Source organism: Primulina eburnea, chromosome 12 (assembly GCF_022965805.1).
Source record: "Primulina eburnea isolate SZY01 chromosome 12, ASM2296580v1, whole genome shotgun sequence".
In the NCBI taxonomy this organism is placed as follows: Eukaryota; Viridiplantae; Streptophyta; class Magnoliopsida; order Lamiales; family Gesneriaceae; genus Primulina; species Primulina eburnea.
The window spans coordinates 6548230-6572820 of NC_133112.1; the positions used below are offsets into that span (position 1 = coordinate 6548230).

General features: G+C 34.3%; 3 protein-coding genes across 9 annotated transcripts; 2 read left to right on the forward strand and 1 right to left on the reverse strand.

Annotated features, from left to right (window-relative positions):
* Positions 1-433: 433 nt before the first annotated feature.
* Positions 434-6893, reverse strand: LOC140807310 (conserved oligomeric Golgi complex subunit 6-like). Of its 2 annotated transcripts, none has more exons than XM_073164109.1 (11): positions 6493-6893; positions 6001-6053; positions 4658-4767; positions 4443-4550; positions 4194-4261; positions 3630-3753; positions 3402-3548; positions 2590-2853; positions 2224-2511; positions 1626-1772; positions 434-1177 (listed from the first exon to the last, which is right to left on the reverse strand). In XM_073164109.1, exons 1-11 carry the CDS (start codon positions 6588-6590, stop codon positions 650-652), a joined length of 1935 nt encoding a protein of 644 aa, XP_073020210.1. In that variant the 5' UTR covers positions 6591-6893; the 3' UTR covers positions 434-649. The 2 variants fall into 2 exon arrangements, with proteins under 2 accessions (XP_073020210.1, XP_073020209.1); XM_073164108.1 differs by having other exon boundaries at positions 4658-4805.
* A 2598-nt stretch (positions 6894-9491) lies between these two features.
* On the forward strand, positions 9492-14506 carry LOC140807968 (F-box protein SKIP31-like). 2 transcript variants are annotated; one of them, XM_073164946.1, is made up of 10 exons: positions 9492-9625; positions 9752-9838; positions 10932-11327; positions 11437-11510; positions 11943-12015; positions 12245-12355; positions 12918-13092; positions 13227-13345; positions 13816-13876; positions 14236-14506. In XM_073164946.1, the coding sequence occupies exons 2-10, from the start codon at positions 9764-9766 to the stop codon at positions 14304-14306; spliced, it is 1155 nt and encodes a 384-aa protein (XP_073021047.1). In that variant the 5' UTR covers positions 9492-9625; positions 9752-9763; the 3' UTR covers positions 14307-14506. The 2 variants fall into 2 exon arrangements, with proteins under 2 accessions (XP_073021047.1, XP_073021046.1); XM_073164945.1 differs by having other exon boundaries at positions 9526-9689.
* Positions 14507-21615: 7109 nt separating this feature from the next.
* On the forward strand, positions 21616-23644 carry LOC140807626 (uncharacterized). Of its 5 annotated transcripts, none has more exons than XM_073164568.1 (3): positions 21616-21728; positions 22387-22694; positions 23183-23644. In XM_073164568.1, exons 2-3 carry the CDS (start codon positions 22418-22420, stop codon positions 23422-23424), a joined length of 519 nt encoding a protein of 172 aa, XP_073020669.1. In that variant the 5' UTR covers positions 21616-21728; positions 22387-22417; the 3' UTR covers positions 23425-23644. The 5 variants fall into 5 exon arrangements, with proteins under 5 accessions (XP_073020669.1, XP_073020665.1, XP_073020666.1 ...); XM_073164564.1 differs by having other exon boundaries at positions 21618-21728; positions 22387-22706; XM_073164565.1 differs by lacking the exon at positions 21616-21728 and adding an exon at positions 21736-21870 and having other exon boundaries at positions 22387-22706.
* The last annotated feature ends 947 nt before the right edge of the window (positions 23645-24591 follow it).

Here is a 24591-nt window from a genome sequence, read left to right on the forward strand (position 1 = left end):
ATAACAAGAAATTGTTGATCAACCAAACAACCTAAAGAGATCTACTAAAATAAGAATATCAGCGATATCTAGTGAATATATTGTGTATTTTCAAATATCAGAGCCCAAAATGATCCTGATATAATCAGCCATACTTTCGGACAGTCCATGGCAGGGGGAGACTTAGTGCAGCCGTATCCGAAGCATTTCTCATGAAAGAAACATTTAAATAATGAAATAGAACCAGTGCTCCTCGACAGCAACTTCTCCAACTCGGATTCCGAGCCTCGTGATAATAATTTTGAAGGCATAAATTTTTGAAAAATTAAAAACCCAAAATAATTTTATTATCATAAGGTCAGATAATGGAGGGACAACGGCCGCAATACAGCCATGAGCCAACATAGAGGTTCTCATGCACACAAGTCACAAACATCTCATGCCTCCGGTCACGTCTATCAAATCATTTTAAAATTTTATTAAATGAATATGCATCATTCATCTAAGTACATGAGATAAAAAAAAATACATGTAATTCATCTATAAAATGTAAACTATCACATTAAAATCAGAAAATACACCTGTCACACATGGACAGATACCTTCTGTGAAAAACTAAATCCAGGTTCATATTATTTTCACATTTCACAACTTGAACCAATCCACAGTTTCAGATCCCCAAAATGGTCCTTATCTGATCAGGAGAATGCCTGACCAATGACTTAGGTTCCGCATATCCGTTCCTCGGATCCATGATGGCCTTATATATAAGTTCATAAGCGTCGGCAAGAGTTCTAGCCAAACGAACACAAGCTTCAGATCGAAGACTTGGAACATTCATTTGCTCGAACTCAGGGAGAGAACTTTCGCTTCCCAAAACGAGCCCGAAGAAAGATTTCAAACACTCGGAAAGAACAGTGGAGGACATGGCTTCAGTCTCAGACATTGGAGTCTTCGAAACTGATTCCTCAGAGATGTCGTTTTTGATCAATGAGTCCCGGAAGTAAGACATTTTGTGCGACAAGTTGCATCTTCGAAGAATGGAATCTACTTCCTTTTCAACGAGATCGTGCATGTGGGTTTCTATCATTGATCCAAGCTTTTTTATGTATTCAGATGCAACTTCGTGCCCTAACAATGGTTGTCTGATAGAACACAAGCAGTTGATCAAAAATATTTTGGAAGGTACTTCACGGATCTGGCAGCAAACACAGCCAGTAAGTCAAAGATGTTACAGAAGACGAACTTAAAACTACCAGAGATTTTTTAATTTGAGCAAAGAAGGCTTTCAATTGGATTGTTTATCGATCCACAGATCCCATGCTAGGAGGGAGGAGTTGTGACTCTCACGTGAATAATTTTTCAAGAATGTGTTATATATGGTTTCGCTCTAAATTACTCTAAACCCATCCTTACTATCAATATTATAAGATTCACCGTCATATTTTCACAGCCAAACGAAGAGAAGCCAATCACTATTAAGATACTAGGTTCAGAGATCAAAGGATAACTACACGCAAAAAATAAAGCGGAACTTGGAAATTCTTCATTAAAATGGGGGAGACTACCAAGCCCTTTCCATTCTAGTTCTGCCCCCTATTTTCAAATAGAAAATCCAATGAAGAAATTTTTTTTTTTAAAAAAACCTGAGATAAAGGGGTTGAACTGCTGTTATCCAAAATAGCATCTATAGATGATCTACGGAGCTGAGCAGGATCTGAACTTCCTCTACTTCTCCTTGACGACTGAATAACTCCTTTGGATTTATGCGCCTCTGCCGCTTGTTCACACATCTGAACACCAGGGGCCAGAATTCAAATTGGACAGAAGATTAAAGAAAACCAAATTCACAAATTTTATCACTGAATGGAGTATAAAAAAAAAAGCTTAGCAGAACACTTCACATATTGGAAAACTGTAATGCTGTTGGAGCAAGATCTTACGATAAACAAGACTCTTGCAATAAACCATATTGCAAGGGAGTAGTTAATCTTTGTGGAAAAAAAAAGGCCAAAGTGGAATGTTGTACGATTTAAAAAATATGAGCTATCATTCCACCCGTCTAGCTTATGGGTGTCTAGCAATCCAATCTATGTATAAAATACCAGAGTCATGCTTTTTCATAGTAAAAATGTGGTGCATAATTGGGATAATAAGTTTTTATAATTGCCAGGAACACTTTTGCATCAGGCATTGGGTATCCTATGCCATCATAATAATGTCATTACTCTGAATATAACACACCTGAATTATTGGGTCCAACAAAGCAGAAATGACCGGTTCAAATGTAGGCTTCTTTCCTGACGAATAAACCATCACACCACTGTCGTGTGTTTCAATTATTTCAAGAAGCACCGACACTCCTTCCCTTACAGCTGGAGGCGGAGAAAGATCGACAGCAACAAGTGGAGGATATCGTAGGAGTTTCTCTCCCCGAGTTTTTAGTATGTCAAAAAAGGTCTTTTGAGCAGCATCCCTGAGAGCCCAGAGTGTATTACAGAGAGCTGTTTCTCTTCCTAGCAAATCTGATATCTGTACAAAGATAACCAGCTGACACAAATTATAAAAGTAAAAAGGACAAATTGAATGTTCATATTCTGTAAAACTTACAGTGTGGCTGTAAAACTCCAAAGTATTACTGAGCTTGTATGAAATAATAAGGTTAGGCTGAGATTGTAAAACTTGTTCGACTCTCGCTTTAAACGGTCGACAAACACCTTCAAATATCCTGTCTAAAACAAATGTCAAGTCCGACTCTGTCTTTCCATTATCATTCCCAGATATTTTGGAGAATCGTTGAGCTGTTGGTCCAGTGTCTGTCACAAAATCTGGATCAAGCAACGCAAGGACAAGTTCTCTTTCAGATGCCAATGCCTGACATATAACCAAAGAAATTGTCAACATCAAATTACATTCCTCGTAGGAGGTCATATATTATCAGTTATACATAGCACACGCCGGGCGTGCACGAAATACAAATAAAATCCATTAAATAAATTGCTCACTTTTTAAACTTTCATGTTTATATAAAGCTTGTTAATGCAATCCTAAAAATGTAAAACTTAACAAAAAAGCTAGAGTACTAATTTAGATTTTCTTTAGACTTTATATTCCATCATAAACTAATCATATAATACACAATTATATCTTATGTGTTCCACCTTTTGAAGTTTTGAAATTGTCCATTTTAAAATCTCATCTATTCTTGAAATTTGGGGTACCTATTGTGAACCAGCAATTTTCTATCAAAAAACTTGGATCAAGATATTGCATAAAAAAAGAAGCAAGAACACTATAAGGACATTTCAGGAATTATACATACAGTAGCCAAATTTTTATTAGTATTAATATTTCTCACTTAATGTATGGTAAAAGATGAAAGTAGCCAAAAGATATAAAAAAGAAGGGGAAAAATAATCTACCTGATGCAACCATCCCAGCATGTCACCTACGTATCTTAAAGGGTCGTGAGCATGAACTTCTATTGGTCTTGGTAGACCACCAGGCCCTCCACGTGTGAGGGCACTAATAAATCTTCTGAATAATGCATTATGTCTCATATTTGCTACCTATTATCCAGGAATACTTTATGAGAAAAGCAAATGAAGCTCAATATGTTTCTCTAGTTTCTAGCTAGTAAGCATGAATACCTCTTCCGCACAATATTTGAATAGAACAGGTCTTTCTTTCAGGCATCCAACTGCAGTTTTTAGGAGGTCGCTGACTTCAGGATTGTCAACATCCCCAAGACTCTTACACTCTGCTTGAACCCATCTAGGAGAAATACATTAGCAGGCAACCTTGAGTGATTGATATTTGATCATAACAATAAAGAAACAATTTTTTACATGACAAACAGATGAGGGTCGTCAGAATAGTGCATGAAAGGGCTTAGAAACCTCATAATCAATAGTTATAATAATGCCACATATTTCTCTAATAAAAGATTGAATCCTAGAGCCTCAAACTGATGGTACGTGTATTATGTCCAATGAGTTTGCTGAACATGAAAACCAAACTGTTTCCGCAGGTACAAGAAACATGTACAACACACCAAAATTAAGATATCAAGATGCAACAAATAGAGAAACTGCTATCACGGCACCAAGCCTGTCCTAAATATGCTATTGAGTGACCTATACTACACCCGATGTGTGACTGCCGTGGCTAGTAAATTTCTAGCTCAAATCTATAAATATGTTAAAACAAACTACCTGCACAGACGTTCATATGCTCCTTCTTGATAAACAGCCATCATATCCATAAGCTCCAAACCAGCTCGCTGCAAATAATGTTATGTCAATTCAAAACACTATAGTACCGGTATGCTTGAGCAAAAGTATGGCAACTTCAGCTGGATATAATACTTTCATCAGGATAAGATCAAAAAACAAGGCTTTAAAGAAAAGAAATGGAGAAGAGTGTAACACAAAGGACAAATAGAGATGCGCTCGAGAGAGGACCTGATGATGTGTCCTCAGCAACAATTTACAGTTGGCATGAATTTCTTGAACATGAGCAAGCGCCTTGAAAAAGTTTTCATTAAGGTCTTCCTCCCTCAAGGCGTTAATCTGAAAAAACGACCAGAAACAAATAATAACTAGATGATAAACGATACACAGACTTAACCCAATAGTTGAGGGCCAGGCAAATTCAACTTTTGAAAATCAACCAGTACCTCATCATTGGAGAGCTGATAATCACGAAGAAAGCATAAAGCAATCTCCTGCCTCTGTGTAGTGGTTTCAAGCTCCTGTTTAAGCCTCTCTGTTGTACTGATGATATCACCTGTGGTAGCATTACAATTACTCAAAGCCTTCGCAATCCTACAGCACAAAATCATGATACCATGATCATTTTTTTCAGGACAGGATGTTTCTTCTCTTAATAAAATCTTATTTTCTTGGTATCAGAGTAAGTATAGTTGGCATTCAAAGGAGCACAAATGTGCGAAATAGAAGGGTATAAAGGAGGTATCAATTTCAATTTTCTTCACTGAGGGATATTAACGGAAAAATGAATTTCTAAATAAAAGAGCTTCGCGAGGCACATAAAAGACAAGGCATAGCCTCATAAAATGGTCTAAGTAGTGCAAACGATTAGGAACATAGAAAAAATGGTGTGGTTTTCTTAGCGTCGATAAATGCCCTAGGTAATTCAACCTTTTGCTAGTCAATTTGAATTTAGCATGCGTGTTTTTTTCTGATAACATATCACGTTAAATTTTCCTAATATTACCTAGAACACAAGGTTCCAACGGAAGTTCTCAAGAAAACATGAGATTGGGTTCAATCAATGATCGCAGAGGAGTTAAACATTATGTTTAGGGTACGAAAAAGTAATTACCCTGTGCTAACTACAATTAACATAATAATCAAAAGGGATATTAAGAGTGTGACATTCAAGTATTTAAAACAAATTTAAGAGAAAATGCCAAAACAACCACTCAAGCAATGCTACACGAGGAGGGAAACCTATAAAGAATGAAAAAGGCTTAATATGAGTTGAAATGCTGCTTGACAAAAATTCCCAACAGATTCCTGTGAAAAAATATAAAAACCTTGAGAAATGGTGAGTACATGGTGACAGATATAATAGGCTTGATGGATGAGTGAACTCTTAGAAACATGAAGGCAGGATTGTGAACAGAAATAGCATATGTTGCACCCAACTAACTACATTTTACATTTGCAATCAACTGAAAACATCTTCACCATTGCTATTAGTCGTCTCTTATGAACCTACTTGGATTGATTTACTGGAAAACCATTTTTCATTATAAATACCCACCTTCTTTTAACAACAGAACCAGTTAATGGAAAGAGCTTAAAGTGACCTAATCATTATGCACATGTTGCACATAGATAGATAAAACTATAAATAAGTGTAAATAATTTTCATGCCATTAAATTTTTAGATAAACCAAAAGGATAGGCCAAAACTACTGAAAGGTACAAGTAGAATATTAAGCAAAAGCGGAAAAAAAGTATAATTAAAGGAAAATCAGGAGAGCTTGCATACTTATCACAACATTCAGCCAGAGCATTAACCTCTTCTTCCACCTGATCCAAGGCCTATAAAAACCATCAACCACACTAACATTATCCCACATGTTACGTATTTGACAGCATTAGCATCAAACAAATAATAAAACAATAGAAAGTAACTGCGCACTGAATACATCATTATGAATAAACTGGTTAACAGGAATGAATTTGAAAGAATTCGTAAACAAGGTATATAATTACACACAGTGTAAGAGCTGAGTGTCCTACCAGTAGGACTAAGCATGCCTATTAGTCAGATTCACAGTTAAATCCAATGATGGACAAACATAGATCAATTTATAAAGTAAAAAACAATCGAAGCTTTCCAAATTCCCAGTCCCCCGATCAAAACTATCATGGAAATCACTACAAGACCAAATTATTTATATCTCACAATTTCCCGCAGAAAATGAAAATATTAGTAGCTGTACCCTGCACGTTTGACTTAACCGATGTATTCGTATACCTGTTGAGCTGTAGCAGAGGCGGCGATAAACTCCTCGTTGATAGAGAGGCCGCGCTTCTCCACGGTAAATCTGAGGTCCCGACGAGCGTGAGGTGCATTGTCCAAGTAAAAAGTGGATAGAGTGTGGAGAGAAGCGAGTAGATCGGGAGTGTCGGTTCGAGTATCCAGCACCTTCTTCAGCTTCCGCGACAGCCCCGGAGCCAGCGCATTGGCAGTCCCCATTTTTCTCAGACGGAAAAATGTCTCTCCCCCCTACAGATACGCGATCGCTTGCGCGCACGAAATTTCGTGAGAATTACGCTTGAATGGCGTCGCCTTCTTCTCCTCTGTTTTGCTCAGCTCCGTAAGATCTGGGAATAGCGCCGGTTTTCAACGGTAAGGGAGAAATGGGAGTTGATGCGCCGTCTACAGCAAATAATTTCTCGTATACGGAACAATATTGGGCCGTATTGGTTGGACCATGAGTCCAGTAACATCTTTATGCCGTTGGTTATGATTTTGACCCAATTATAAGCCCCAAGATAGGTATTAGATTGTGACACACACACACACACAAATATATATATATATATATATATATATATATATATATATATATATATATATATATATATTAGCTGACTAGTACAACTATGGGGCTTTTTAACAGTTTACACGTGACTTACCATTTTTTTTAAAATGCAGATGGCGTGATTTGTTTAATATTTTTTAAAAAAAAAAAAAACAAGTCACGCCATCTCAAATAGCGTCACTTACTTAATAATTTTTTTTAAAGTAAGTCCGCCAATTCAATAGATGTGACTTACATTTTACTTTTTTTTAACAAAATAATAATAATATTAGTGAGTTGCTTTAATTATTTCACGTCTCATCACATGCATTAAAGGCAAAGGCTGCAACAAGCACATGCAATATTAAAGCTGCATAATATATTTTTTTTTAATGTAAGTCACGCTAAATGAGATGGCGTGACTTGCATAATATTTTTTAAAAAAAAAGCAAGTTATATCGCATGATTTGATAGACATATATTTCTTTTCTTTGATAAAAAAATTGTTAAGAAAATTTTTAATTTAATTATTAAAAGAAATATACTTGTATCGTCAATCGATGCAATGTAAAAAAGATGGTGAAAGACCGCAAAACCATGTAATATTTATTTATTGATAATTAGATGATAGTGAAAGACTATAAAGTCATGTGCTCTATCTATTTTGTAAGTTTTTCTCATTTTCATATCGAGTGAGTTCTCTTAATTTTTTTTATGTAATTTGTTTATTGGATTGACTCAAATTTTGAGTTAATTTTAATTTTTTTTCAGGTAAATTTTGATTCAATCATTAATATAAGGTATGTATATTAATACAATTATTTATGTTAAGTATTAAATTTATAAGAAAATTTATTATTTATGTTAAAATATAATTTATATTTAAGATGATTTAATTTTTTTGCAATTATAAGTATTATTTGTTTTTGTAATTATCATTCATTTTTTATAAAGCTGCATTTCTCTCCAAGGACTTGACATCTTTGCGAAGAAAAGCTGCATAGCTATATTTTCTTCGACTTGACATTGTATTCATCTATCAAACATATATCGTGTAATTCAAGACTATACAGAGCTTGAGTGTATTTCTTCTTCTTCTCTGTATCTTGACTATTAAAATAATCTACCCATATAAATTGTGCTTTAAATAGGGTAGCCATTTTTTCGGCTATCTCGCTTAGAGATTCTCCGACATGACTGACTCTTTCATTTCTAATGAAGTCATGTCCCAAGCAATTTTCACTGATCCCATAAAACTCATTTCTAGAAGTTTAATGAATCATTCTTTGTTGAGATCCAGTGTTCGTGCTGCGATTCTCATAGCAGATGTCCAATCATCTATGAGATCTTCTTTGTTCTTGAAATCTAATACATCAAGGTTAAGCATAAACTCGTAAGGATGTATAAGATCTAAAACAGTCTTCCCGTAGGGTGTTTGGTGCAAGAGAATTTGATTTCTCCTTGTCCTTGTACCCGCTGGGTGTGATCCTCCACCAGTATGAAAATCAGATTGGGGTTCTCTCATATTAATATTCTGAGATCCCACACTTTCTCTTGGTGGTTCCTGAGTAGATGACCATGTTATAGCAGGTATTTCACCTCCTGCTGTATTCATCTTTAGATCTACCACTTTGAGATTTGCGAAAGATTCCGCAAGCTCTTGTAGATCCTCCAGATCAATCATTTCTAAAGTTGTCATCAGATAAATTTATTTTCTGAGACAAATTTAATTAGATGGATCATATTTTCTTCTTCAGTTAGAGGTTTTGACATCATTCTGGCCTTCTCTTGTTGATGTAGCAAAGGTTGGTGCCAAATGATGGTGGTAACCATCCTCCTGAAGTTCTTTTACTAGAACTTGGTTGTTGTTCTTGTTTCTGAATTCTTGTTTGAATATCTTTTAATATTCCAAGAATTTCTTCCTGTTTTTCAAGGATTTTCTCTACCCATTGAGGTACAAAATGTAGCATATTGACATAATTTTGTACCGTCTTCTGTATTTCCCTAAGATCTGAAGAGAGTTTAGAGGAATCTGGAACTATCTCCAGAAACTTATTTATTTGAATCGTAAGTTTACCTGAGATTTTACCTGAATGTGCTGATACTTCCCTTTCTGCTTCTGATATCTAACAATAGTTAGATGCACTTTTTTATATTTCAAAGTATTGGAATAATCCTTGTAAATTATTTTTCTCGAACCGAAGTTCGGATTCATAATTTTTTCGAAATTTTTCTCCTCAAACATTTAGTTATTCTTATAATAATAAAAATTTTGTTTGAAAATAAATTAACCATGCTCTAATATCATTTTCGGACGCGCGGTATCAATTAAAATTACATATAAAACAAAGGATAAATTTGGTATGTGGAAAATTTTTTCTCTCGAGAGAGAGCTAGGATCAATATGGGTTTGGATTGGAGCTGACCGCCAATTCCCCGTTGTTTTTAAACACGACCCATCGACCCGAGAGTCGCTCACGATCCACATTCTACGAAAAACCGACCCGAAAGCAAGCGGATCCCACCGAGTCTCGCATCTCCTTCTTTGGCTTCACCCCGCAATAAAATAAATCGACGGTCCAGGTTCGCCGCAGCTTCCATCTTTAGATCTCCGGCGGCTTTGCTCCTTATCCCCACCGCCTCATCTGTATGTACACACGATTTCTGCATGTATCATTTTCGATTATTATTAAATTTGATTTTTTGTAGAATTTTTGTGTAATGGCTTCTGACGATGAAGACGAAGGCCTCGCTCGGTTTCTCGAATCCGAAGTCCTCTCCGAGATCTCCGACCAGGTATAGATGTTATCGTCCGTTTGGGTTTTTACGTTTCGAGTTTTACGTAATTGATGTTGAATTGCAGATTTGTACGAATTATGCACGAAAATCTCTAGAGATATACGTGCATAATATTGATCAATAAGAAATTTCTGGCCTTGCAAAAACGAAAAAAAAGCTGTTTTTTGGTGATGGAAGCTTATTTTTATTATATATATATATATATATATATATATATATATATATATATATATATATATATATATTTATTGGTGAGCGGTGTACTCTATTTTTTATTATCTATTCTGCATGATAATAGTGAAAAATATCATATTCAATAGATAAATAGAAGTGATCTCAGGAACTTTTGTGTCGGATGAATGAGTTGTATGGATTAAAATTTAGCCTTTTAAGGAAATTAAAGCCAAAAATTGATCTGCAACACATGTGATTGTGTTTTCAACTGGTGTCAGATGTTGGTTGCGTCTCTGTATGTGATCACCTAAATTATATACTTTGCTATGCGGATATGTTGGGTTATTATTGCCAGAGTCTCAGAAGGTACTGGAGTCAAAAGTATCAAGTTTATTTGTGGATGGTCTAAAAAAAATTAGGGTTTGCTTGCTGAAAAAGTATGCTTGAAAATTTTAGATTATAAAACTATTATTTATTGACCTCTTATTTGAGAAAATGGAGATTCCAGTGGAGGTATAATATGTTGGTCTTATAATTTATGTTTTCTTAAGTTTGTTTTGGATGCTTTAGCCTTGACCATCACATCCCCCACAACCTGCCCACATGTTTATGCTTTGGATATGTAATTTCAGGTGTATTTTCCTTTATACGGCTTACACGGGAGGAGATGAATTAGATAATAAAACTATTTGCTGATCCACGTCTCATGTGTTCAACCTCTTAGAAAAAAGTGGTTTCCTACAGAAACTTTCTACTTAAGCAATGCCTTTGTAATTATATAGTGAACTTTTGTAGGTTAGATATTAGAATCTTAATAGGAAGGAAGTTAGGAACTTACAGCTTGTGTGTGACATTAACACTTTTACATGTACGTGTGATAGATCATGACTGAGGTTTCTTGGACGGTGTAATGCAGGAGGGGTCCATAGAAGAGGCATATGGGAGGGAGAAAAAAGAAAGAGATGGTAAGAGATTGCGTGCTGAGGAGGAAGGGGAGCTAAGTGAACAAGAAGAGAAGGAAGAGCAAGAAGCAAAGAGAATTAAAATTGAGGAAGGTGAAATCGGTGATGTAGAACGATCAAGGGCTTTAAGATCGTCATCTTCATCATCGTTGCCAACCTCTGAGCTGGAAGCTGAAGCGCATTCTGCACTGTCACCTTCAAAGAAAAATTCCACTGTAGCAGACAGCATTAACAATAATGGGATGCACAGTAGGGATAGCAGAGAGTTGCCTTGGAGAATTATTACCGGAATTTTCAGTAACATACCTCCCGAATTGTTGTATAACATCCTCAAGTTTCTCTCCTCTGAGGTATGAAGATGCATAAATTATTTTCGATTTTTGTCCAGGATGAATCTGTATTGTTTCTGAACTTTTTATTTGTCTTGCTGTTGAATCTTTTCTGATTATTGAACTGCAGGATCTTGTTTCGTGTTCATTGGTGTGTAGATTCTTTAATTTTGCTGCTTCCGATGAATCCTTGTGGCGTCGCCTGTAAGTACTTCTACCTATGCTTCCCCTTGATCATCATATTTACTCAACTCCAAACCTAAAAACTGTAAGCAGACCACAGAGCCCAATCTGGCTTGATGAAACATCATACATTTATGCAGATGTTTGCGCTTGTGCATTGTTCTTTATCATTTTTCTCCTTGCCATTTAGTATCAAATTGTGCTGCTTTTGTCGTATCTAGTAAATTTTAAATACTCCTGTAATAGGAAATATGCTTGATTGGAAGTTTTTGTAGATTTTTTTAATGAACTATTGATCAATTTTTAGTAATAAACAACACATACTCTTTCTCTCACGTGTCAGTGATTTTGTCTTGCATGTAGTCCATCAGTGCTAGCAATATAAGTCAATAGCTCTGAATTCTTTTATGTATCTTTTGTATGATGAATAGTGATTATAAGTAATTTGTGTAGATATTGTCTGCGATGGAGTCTACTGTCTCCAAAAAAACTCCGAGAGTGTGCATGGAAGAAGCTTTACATTCAGGTGAGTTTGGTTTTTGTTATTTTTCATTTACTGTCGATATCCTTCAAAATGTATGTCTAAATGTTGCCATTGATTTAGAGTTTTACATTGAGCAGCTGTCGTGCTTTCGTCATCCTTAAAGAGCTAGTCTCATGTTAAATCTGTGATTTTAGTTTTTTAATTTTCTGATGGGAATGATCTTTTTACAATATTACTTTTGTGATATCAAACTATTTTGTTTGATTAACAGCGTGATGAAGAAGATATGGTTGAGTTTGTGAGGAGTTGCCCTAACGAATTTAAAGAATATTACATCCAAATGCAGGTGGCTAAGAGAAGCCAAGCACCAAATCTTTCTCAGGTAAATAAAATTTACAATTGAATGAGCTTGAATGTTAAATTTACCCCCAGCTCTTTTATATACCATTTATTTTTTCAAATTTATTGGCATCTCAGTTAAAGTGTGTCAGTACATAAAAAGTCGAACTGGTAGCTGTTTCTTGATTTTGATGTGCAGCGAGTTGATTCTTCTTGCCTTTGGCAATAGAAAGGAAGAGAGGCTTTCTGAATTATGAATTGTGTTTCCTATTGAACGCCCACAAGGATTTTATGTCAAGTTATTCATCTTTTATATAACGATAGTGTAGTTGATGAATCCTTAAGCTGTATTACTTTAACAATGTTGCTTTCTTTGCACCTTTTTTCCTCGCCTACCTCAGTTAGTTGTATACCACAATCTCTGAAAAGATGCTGAATAGCCAAATAGTTTTACTGAGGTTGCCCAAATCTGTTTTTTTATACCATTACTTTTCACGGACCTTAGGTAAGAGGGCGATTATTGGGAGTTGCGAATAGTGTCTTCCCCTTTTCACTGGAAGCAAAATAGGCTTCGCCCTAACTCTTGTCTAATATTTGTTGTAAAGGTGAATGATGATCGTATTATTCTAGACAAGACTCTTGCTGATCAAATCTCATCGTGGAAGAGCAGCAGAGGTCTGTCTGATACTGTGGAAGTCAATCATGCATGCTCCGGAGAAAGTTGCACTTATCATCATATTGGGGATGTATTTGTTTGTGAGAAGACTGGAAATGTTCATGGTAAGAGACTATCTTTGCTTGAAACGTTGGGTGGAGATTGAAGGGATGATAAATTTAATTGAATGGGTTTGTTAAACAAAAAGCAAACTTCTTGATTCTCAAGTCTCAACCATGGTTTCCATGTGTTTATGCAGTTTGTGATGATACGTGCAAAGAAGTTGTTATGGATCCCACAGATGAACTGTTGGTCTGCACCATCTCTGGGCGTTGTTTTGATCGTTTACTGTCTCCATCCGAAATGGAATATGATGCTGTAAGACATTTTTCTTCTACGACTCGTACTATTTAGCTATTTTTCATACTTTGCTGTTTAAGCATTCACATTATTTAGCCATTTCCTGCTATTTTCGTATATACACAAAACATTTTTTCCACTATGTTCTTCAATTACATCTCGTAAAAAGGCATCTCAGAATTTATTTGTCCTAATATTGAGGTATAATTAAATTGTAGAAACCAAAAGCTAAAATTAATGACATTTCAAGAGATCAATTTGTTTTCAAAATGGTGTAGGGTAGTTATAAGATTAAGTTTCAATTAGCCTTGAGCATCTCGGAATAAAATTCTGAATTTTCGCAAGCTGGAATTTTGATGATGGAGTATATTTTACAGAAATATTTGCATTTAAAACAAAAGTTTATTTTACTCGTCTTTTATTGATTTTTCCTCCCCTTTAAACATACTAATCCGAATAATCAATTTTTCCATGTTCTGAAAATTCAGGATCAGCAACAAGGTGGTGTTGCGGATGAAGCCGAACCATTCATGGGATCTGGTCGTTTTGGTAAGAACAGTTAGTTATTTATGTCACAAATTTCTAGGCAGTGTTTGTTTATCTTTCCGGGAAATATTTTCATTTCCTGGAAACATTAATAAACATATGATGCTATTTTATAAAATTTTCTCAAAAATACATTTTCAATCACTTTTATATTCTCTAGTACAATCATTATTTTGTATATTCACTCATCATTTCATTACTGGCCCAGTTATCCCATGTTAATAAAAAAAAAGAATGGAAAATTCCCAGAAGTATTTTGGGAAATTCTGGAAACATTGTTGATCAAGTGTGTCCTATATATCGTAAGATCTGTCTCGACTCCGTTTCTTTGTATTGATATCTGTGGTGTTGAAATGTCTCAGCTCGAGCTTATCTACTTGGATACAATTGCGAAGATGAAAAAGAACTGGAAGCTGCATTGAGGTTTTGCTGATCTACTTTTGCCTGTACTGTGGCATGTCCATATTATTAGGTAATCTGACTATATTTTGGGTTTCTTGAATGTATGAATATCCGACGAAGCTTTAATTTGAAACTCGTCTCAGTGAGATGAGATTCATTTAATCTATCTAAATCGATTCGGAATTAAAACTTGTATGATGATATGGTTGAAGTGTGCAACTTTTCTTTTTACCTTTTTTGTTGATGGTCCAAAATATGTAGGGATTTCGCCTGTTAAGGATGAATGTAGTAGTAGTTTGATCCACAATATGTGTTTAACCACGGAGTTTTCGCAAATAGGGCGATTTTTTTATGCTATTTATATTGTGTTCCTGTAAATGGTGACGAAATTTGCTCCAAGATTTTCATAACTAACGGTAATGTGAAGGGTGTTCGATTATATTTTGGTTTTGTTTTAGATAAAAATTCGAATCAAGCCCTCGGTCTAACCGGAATTTCTCATGTATTGATTCAAGTTCGAGTCTTCTCGTCCATAGATTAGGATATAAAAAAATATATATCGAAATCAAACCATATTTTATGTTGTTGGTTTTACAAATTTCTAAACCAAAACAAGCCATGAATAATTTATAACCAAATGAAATCAATTCATGCATTTTAGTTTGATCTGGTTTGGGTGATTAATTTTAATTTTATTATTAATACATGAGATATCGAAATTTAAGAGTACAAAAAATTTATATAAAACTATGTGGTTGTGAACATGTGATTATGATTATAGATTAAATTCTGCGATAAATAAAGTTTCGATGTCATTATGCTATTTACAAATTTACCAATAATATAATATAAACCGACAATCAATAAAATATTTTATTTCTGAGAAAAATAACATAAAGTTGAATAAATATATAACTGTTGAAAAATGATATTTAAAATGTGTGTATTGAATATTTGAATGCTGAATATTTGAATGTTGAAAATAAGAGTTGTAAATATTGAAATTTGTGTGTGATGATGTAGGTAATGATGTATTTTATTTTTTGGATTATGTGTAATGAAACTCTATAAATAGATCTCTCATTTGTGAAGAAAATCACAATTGAGTAGTGAGAAAAATATTATAAAGTGTGTAGTTTGGTAAATTTTGAGAGTTTGAGATTTTTACTTTTTACCATAAATTTTTACTTTTTCACAACACGTTATCAGCACGAAGCTCTAAAAGTCCTACATACTTTTCCAAGCCCTAAACATAAGAAAAAAGTAACAAAAGTAATTATATTTATTTTACTGTTATTTATTTATTGTGTATTTATTTAATATACAATATAATGTTATTATTAGAAATAATAAAAATAAATTTTTCATAAACTTGTTATAAATCCTGGGAGGATGTTAAGACGACATCCCACACTCCCGGTAAGGGATACGACAAGTATAAAAGCCTATAAGGTTTTTAAACAAAATAAATTATGACACTCATTATAATATTATGATATGATATACATAATTATTTAAGCATGTCTAATATTATATACATCATATTATTACCATATAATTATACAAATACATACATTTATTTTTTGTACACCAACGGTCATAAACGGTAACAAACGGCTAGTTTTTGCCCTATAAATATCATCTCACAAACACATTCAATCACTCCAACTTTCTCTTCTTCTCTAAAAATTATTCATCATCAAATTTTTCGAAGAAAAAAAGAAGATGGCTTTCTCAAGGATATTTTTAATTATTTTGGTTATCATACTCACGAGTCTTGTATTTATCGGAGGATATCCTCCTCGTGCGTTTTCTTTATTTTTACAAATACTTGTACTTGTTGTTTATCCGTTACTTTGTATTGCAATATTTATTAACTAATAAAATACATCATAATTTTTTTTAGTACCACCATGTCAAATTTAACAAAGCTCGAATTTATTGCGCTCGACATCACGAGAAAGAATTATATGCCATGAACTCTAGATGTAGAAATGCATCTTGAGTCATTGGGTCTAAGCGAGACCATTAAAGAAAATGGCATATGCACGTCACAAGAAAAGGCAAGAGCCATGATATTTTTGCGTCGACATCTCGACGATGGATTGAAATGTGAATATCTGACTGAAAAAAATCTCATGGCTTTGTGGAAGGGATTAAAAGAAAGATTTGAACATATAAGGAAGTTATACTTCCGACCGTCCGGGATGAATGGAACACACTGAGATTCCAAGATTTTAAAAAAGTCAGTGATTACAATTCGGCGATGTATAGAATAATCTCGCAATTAAAATTTTGTGGACATGAGGTCACAGAATCTGAGATGCTTGAAAAAACATTTTCCACATTTCATGCATCAAATATTACTCTACAGCAACAATATAGAGTACGTGGATTTGCGAGATATTCTGAGCTCATCGCCTGTCTTCTTGTAGCGGAAAAGAACAACGAGCTATTAATGAGAAATCATCAGTCCCGACCCACTGGATCAACAGCATTTCCAGAAGTAAATGCTGTAAGTAAAAATGAATTTATACCTGGAAACCAAAATCAATTTCAAAGACAAGGTTTTGGTCGAGGTCGAGGTCGAGGTCGTGGACGTGGAATTGGCCGTGGTCGTGGTCGAGGCCGTGGTTTTGAAAATAATAGAGATAGTTATTTTTATAACTCATCTCAAAAGAGCGTCTCAAACCATCCACAGAAAAGACATCATGAGAATACAATTGTTAATGAGAATCACTCAAAAAGATATGAAAGTTCTTGTTACAGATGTGGTACTCCAGGACATTGGTCCAAAGTTTGTCGAGCCCCTGAGCACCATTGTAAACTTTATAAAGAATCATTAAAGGGGAAAGAAAAGGAGACCAACTTCACTGAACGCAGTGACCGTTTGAGTGATTCAACTCATCTTGATGCTGGTGATTTTATGAATGATTTCTCTGGAAATGATCAACATGTTGGTGGGATAGAAAAGAACAATTTTGATGCTGCAGATTTTCTCAATGATTTTTCTGAAAATGAACAATATAGTGGTAGAATATAAATGTACAATAATTTGTTTTTCATATATTCATATAATAATGTTTTATTGTACAATTATGATATGTGTTATATTTATATATGTATTGTCAGTAATTTTATTTCATTGCATATTTTTTTGAAGTTCAAATATGGAAAATGCTATGAGCAAAGCTGAAGTTTGCATACCCGATAGTGGTACAACGCACACTATCCTCCGAGATAAAAGATATTTCTTGGAACTAAAACCAACAAAAACAACGGTGAATACAATATCAGGTCCTGTAGACTTGATTAAAGGATGTGGTAAAGCACAATTTTTGTTACCTAATGGTACAAAATTTTTGATCAATGATGTTTTATATTCACCACAATCGAAAAGAAATTTGTTGAGTTTTAATGATATATATTCCCATGGGTATGATACTCAAACAATGAATGAAGAGAATGAGAAATATATGTGTCTTATCACATATAAATCAGGAAAGAAATATGTGATTGAAAAACTACCAATGCTCCCTACTGGATTGCATTATACACATATAAGTCCCAATGAATCAAACATGGTAGTTGATAATTCTTCGATATTAACCAATTGGCATGTTCGATTGGGACTTCCTGGTTCAACAATGATGCGAAGAATTATAGAAAATACACATGGTCATCCACTGAAAGACCAGAAGATCTTTCAGAATAATAAGTTTCAATGTAAAGCATGTTCTCTTGGAAAACTTATTATAAGACCATCACCAGGCAAAATCCAAACTGAATCACCAATGTTTCTTGAACGTATTCAGGGTGATATTTGTGGACCAATCCATCCACCATGTGGACCATTCAGATACTTTATGGTATTGATTGATGCCTCCAGCAGATGGTCACATGTATGTTTATTGTCAACTCGAAATGTTGCATTTGTAAGATTACTTGCTCAAATAATAAAATTGAGGAATCAATTTCCCGATTATACAATCAAGAAAATTAGACTTGATAATGCTGGTGAATTTACTTCCCAGACTTTCAATGATTATTGTATGTCTATGGGAATCATTGTTGAGCATCCTGTTGCACATGTACATACACAGAATGGATTGGCTGAATCATTGTTTAAACGTCTGCAAATGATTGCTAGACCAATGATTATGAAAACAAAGCTCCCTATTTCTATATGGGGACATGCAATTTTACACGCTGTTTCATTAATTCGCATCAGACCAAGTGCATATCATAAATACTCCCCATTGCAGCTTGCATTTGGTAAAGAACCAGACATTTCTCATTTGAGAATTTTTGGATGTATGGTGTATGTGCCTATGCACCACCACAACGAAAGAAAATGAGACCTCAAAGAAAGGTTGGAATTTATATCGGTTATGATAGTCCATCAATCATTCGATATCTTGAACCTCAGACATGAGATATGTTCACAGCACGTTTTGCTGATTGTCATTTTAATGAGGAAATCTTCCCAATGTTAGGGGGAGAACAGAAACATACCGAAAAAAAAATTACATGGTATGTATCATCATTGTTACATATGGATCCAAGAACAAAACAATGTGAAAAAGATGTACAACAAATTGTAAACTTGCAAAGAATAGCAAATCAAATACCAGATGCATTTGTAGACATAAAAGGGGTAACTAAATCATATATACATGCTGCAAATGCCCCTGCTCGAATTGAAATTCCAAAGAAACAAATGGAAGATACTCATGATGTCATTAAACGCCTGAAGCGTGGAAGGCCAGTCGGTTCCAAGGATAAAAATCCTCGAAAAAGAAAATTCATAGAGAAACACGATGATCACAAAATAAAGAATGATGTTTCTGAAGAAACACATGATGATCACAAAATAGAGAATGATGTTCTTGAAGAAACACATGATGATGAAAATGTTCTGTCAGAACCACAAACTGACGAGAATCATGAAATCTCTATCAATTACATTAATACTGGAAAAATATGGAACCGAAAAGATATAGATGAAATTGATGATATATTTTCTTATAATGTGGCAATCGACATCATAAATGATAACGAAGATCATGAACCAAAATCTTTTGGTGAATGTAAAAATCGACAAGATTGGATAAAATGGAAAGATGTCATCCAGGTTGAATTAGATTCGCTAAATAAACGTAATGTTTTTGGACCTATAGTCCTTACACCTGAAGGTGTAAAACCTGTTGGATACAAATGGGTTTTTATTCGAAAGCGAAATAGAAAAATGAAATAGTAAGATATAAAGCTCGACTTGTTGCACAAGGTTTTTCTCAAAGACCTGGAATAGATTATGAAGAAACGTATTCTCCCGTGATGGATGCAATTACGTTTCGGTATTTGATTAGCTTGGCGGTATCTGAAAATTTAGAAATGCGTCTTATGGATGTTGTTACAGCTTACTTATATGGATCACTTGATAGTAATATATATATATAAAAATCCCTGAAGGATTTAAGATGCCTGAAGCACAAAGTTCAAAACCCAGAGAATGTTATTCTGTGAAATTACAAAGATCGTTATATGGGTTAAAGCAATCAGGTCGAATGTGGTATAATCGACTAAGTGATCACTTGATGAAAAAAGGTTATGTAAATAATTCAATATGCCCTTGTGTTTTCATTAAGAAAACAATATCCGGATGCGTAATTATTGCTGTATATGTTGATGATTTAAACATCATTGGAACGAAAAAGGAAATTCAAGAAGTTGTGTCATACTTGAAGGAAGAATTTGAAATGAAGGATCTTGGAAAAACTAAGTATTGTCTGGGTTTACAAATTGAACAAAAAGAATGCGGAATGTTTGTTCACCAGACAAATTATACAGAAAAGATCCTTAAACGTTTTAATATGGATAAATCAAATCCTTTAAGTACTCCAATGGTTGTTAGATCATTAAACATATAAAAGGATCCATTCCGTCCATGTGAAGATGATGAAGATATTCTTGGTCCAGAAGTACCATATCTAAGTGTCATCGGTGCCCTTATGTACCTTACAAATTGTACAAGGCCTGATATATCTTTTGCCGTGAATCTGTTGGCAAGATTTAGCACATATCCAACAAAGAGACACTGGAACGGAATTAAACATATATTCCGTTATCTACGAGGAACGACAGACTTGGGACTTTTGTATTCAAAAGATGCTAATCCAAGTATAATTGGTTATGCTGATGCTGGATACTTATCTGATCCACACAAGGCACGTTCCCAAACTGGATATGTATTTAGTCGTGGAGGCACTGCAATATCTTGGCGTTCACAGAAACAAACGCTCGTAACAACTTCATCAAATCATGCCGAGATTATTGCACTACATGAAGCAAGTCGTGAATGTGTGTGGTTAAAATCAATGACCCAACATATCCAAATCTCATGCGGATTATCATTCGACGAGAAGCCTGTGATACTATATGAAGATAATGCTGCATGTGTTGCTCAAATGAAAGAAGGATACATAAAAAGCGACAGAACTAAACATATTCCTCCTAAGTTCTTCGCATTCACCAAGGAGCTTGAGAAGAATAAATGTATTGATGTTCGTCATATTCAATCAAGTGAAAACTCATCAGATCTCTTCACAAAGGCACTTCCTACGTCAATATTCAGAAAGCACATATATAATATTGGGATGCGCAATCTACGAAATTTGTGAAGAATTGTTTGTGTCAACATGATGGGGAGTTTACGTGACTGCACTCTTTTTCCCTTACTATGGTTTTTATCCCAATGGGTTTTTCCTAGTAAAGTTTTTAACGAGACAGTACAAAAACGCGTAATGAAGACATCATTGTATCATGATCATCATCACAAGGGGGAGTGTTGAAAAATGATATTTAAAATGTGTGTATTGAATATTTGAATGTTGAATATTTGAATGTTGAAAATAAGAGTTGTAAAGTTAGAAATTTGTGTGTGATGATCTAGGTAATGATGTATTTTATTTTTTGTATTATGTGTAATGAAACTCTATAAATAGATCTCTCATTTGTGAAGAAAATCACAATTGAGTAGAGAGAAAAATATTATAAAGTGTGTAGTTTGGTAAATTTTGAGAGTTTGAATTTTTACTTTTTACCATAAATTTTTACTTTTTCACAACAATAACATATATTTTAAATTTTTTTCGCTTATAAAATATTAAAATATATTTAAAATACTTGTACAGAATTTAATTCTTCTATAAGTAAATTTCTATGAAGCCAATTTTTTTTTCTTTTTGACTAATCTATACAGAGAAATTAAGATATTTGACTAAAATGGTGGGACCCATTAAAAAGTTGCACGCGTTTAAGTAACGCGTAGAATCCGAATATCTTTCGCTATCCATTTCATGATAAACTATATATTATTAATTCGTGCGTATCCACTTCCCATTTATGTTTGATTGAATCATTCAAGATTTTTCAGGACTTTCTTCGAATCGAGGTGAACCACACATCTCTCTCTCTCCTTCTTTCTCTTGTTACGCACTCCCTCTGTTTGTATATTTTTTGTTTGAGTGAATGATCTGGATTCTATACTGTTTTTGGTAGTGCTGATATTGTTTCCAAGATTGATGTTTTACGTGGTGACATGGTTAATTTACTGGGTTTTCGTTTATAAAGTTTTTTTTTCTTTCTTGTTTATGATCATGAAGAACAGCTGGATTCGTATGTTCCCTGTATTGCCGTGTGTTTGTGGATGTTAAGCGTGCATTTGGATGCAGAAATTTGATGGGAAGAAAGAATTTGAGCTTTCTAGATATTAACATAAGAGTTTTAAATGATAAGAGAGTGAATTTTTATAAAATTCATGAACATGTGGATCCGAATGTTGGTCCACAGGGTCCTGGATCTCATTCTTGGACTATTTTTTGGGATTGGTGATTTTGATTTCTTTCTAAAGAATTTGGATAATCTGTAGTAAGTTCTTTGGATTTTATTGGTCTTCATTGGTGTTTTTTCTGTGTTTAATGCTTTGAATTGTTGGAGGGAATAAAAAGAACAAATACTCTCCGTATGTCTTTGATGTTGAGTTAATTTAACCATGTTCTTGAACTTGTAACATCCAATGTTTTATTGAATTATACATTCTGATCTTGCAGGTCACGTAGCTTCATCGAGATTAATTGAAAAATGGGAGGTGGTAAGGACAAGGATCGACATGATGAAACTGATAAGGGGCTTTTATCGAATCTGGCTCATGCTGTAGCCGGTGGTCATAATCCATCGGGACACCATCCTCCACAAGGCTATCCTCCACAAGGAGGCTATCCGCCATCCGGTTATCCACCCCAAGGAGGATATCCACCATCCGGCTATCCACCTCAAGGAGGATATCCCCCATCGGGGTATCCACCACAAGGGTATCCCCCAGGAGGTTATCCTGGTTCATCTGCCCCACATCACGGTGGTCACCACTCAGGTGTGTTGCCGACTATAGATTTATTTGTTCATGTTCTTGATACTATATGGTGAAGTAACTTTGTAGTTTTTATTCTCAAAGTATGTGGTCACCATTTGGATACTTATAATAGTGAAAACATTTGCATAACAATGAAATAATGTAAAAATATATCCTAATCTTAATATTGTCAAACCTGATTTAAAATATATAATCATTGATATCTAACATCTTTCAAATCATGGAACAAGAGTGCACGTATAATACGTTAGCATAAGTTTGTCAAGCCTTCTTTATACAAAGTGAATGCCGCTCATTAAGTTCTTGCTCTGTGAAGTTTATGACTGTAGATTAATAACTAAACAATAATCACGAGAAGCAGTTGCCAAAAAAGAGAAAAAGGACAACTCTTGTCAAAATATGCGTGAGATTCTTATATTCAAGTTCTTATTTAACATGTTGAATTGCTTTTAAATGTGATCCTTTTATGTCTCCAGGTTCTGGTGGGATGGGAGGAATGCTGGCTGGTGGCGCAGCAGCAGCAGCCGCCGCCTATGGTGCTTCACATCTGGCCCATGGAGGCCACTCTGGCCACGGTGGTGGTGGTCACTTTGGCTATGGAAACCCTATGCATGGCGGAAAGTTCAAGCATGGAAAGCAAGGAAAATTTGGGAAGCATGGGAAATTCGGCAAGCACAAGGGAAAACACTCTGGAGGGAAATTCAAGAAATGGAAGTAATCTTTTTACTCCAAAGTTATCGCGGGTTATTGCTAATATACAATGTTATGAATAAAATGCGACATTATTTGTTTGTCTTTGGGGTCGAAAACATGATGGATTTTCAGTGTGTGATTTATGGATGAATTAAAGAGCTGTATCCCGTTTTACATTGATGCTTTCTTGTGGATAAACAAGACTTGTGGCTTATTTGATCCTTCACTGGGAATGTTCTTTGGAATTTCGTTTGACATATGCCCAAAGATAAAACAATATAATTCTGCTGCAATATATCATTTGAGAAAGTCACAAGGAAATAAATAATACTACTGTCTGAGTACATATATTCAAGTATTCCTAAACAATTTATTCATTTTCTAGAACGTGAAATCATTACGAACTGTGCATATAGAATATATGCAACTGTACAAGACATGACGAGAATGTGAGCTTTTTTATCTTAGATATGCAAAGATCAAAATAAAAATACTTTTGAAATTCTTATATTGAAATGAAACATTAGGTTATATTTGGACAAAATTGTTTATTAGATTTGGATTTCAAATCTATATTGTTGTCTTCTTATGTATATGTTTATTTCTCTATGACTTTGTTGTTATTTTGTTGAAATTGACTACTAGTAATGTATATTTCATGCTTTTTTGGCAATATAACATAGATCTAGTTAAAATTAAATATATAAAAATTATTGATATGAATTCTGTTTAATAATATTAATTAATTAATTTAAAAATAAATTTCAAATAAATCTCCTTTCATTTAGAATTTACTTTTAGTTTAAGCTCCTTACTATATTTAAGATTTTGCAAAATCATCGTTGAATCATTTTTTTGTACGTAATGTTGTTATACCTATCGAGTCTGCCCAAATGCATAGGACTACACAAGGTTTTACAGACTGCTCTTCACAGCCTAACCACTACAGTCACAACATATGATTCTTGATGTAGATCTCTTCAACACTAAGCACAATCTTGTATCATTTCCTATCTCATGGTGTATAGTAAAGAAGTTTAATTTTGAAAATAATACATGAAGAGGGCAGTAAGCCTTTGTTCTTTTATTCATACCTATGACATATTATTTCATAGTAACATCATGTAGAGGATGAGAAACTTTTTTAGCTACTTATAATAGCTGGAATTACAATATACATAAATTGAAAATA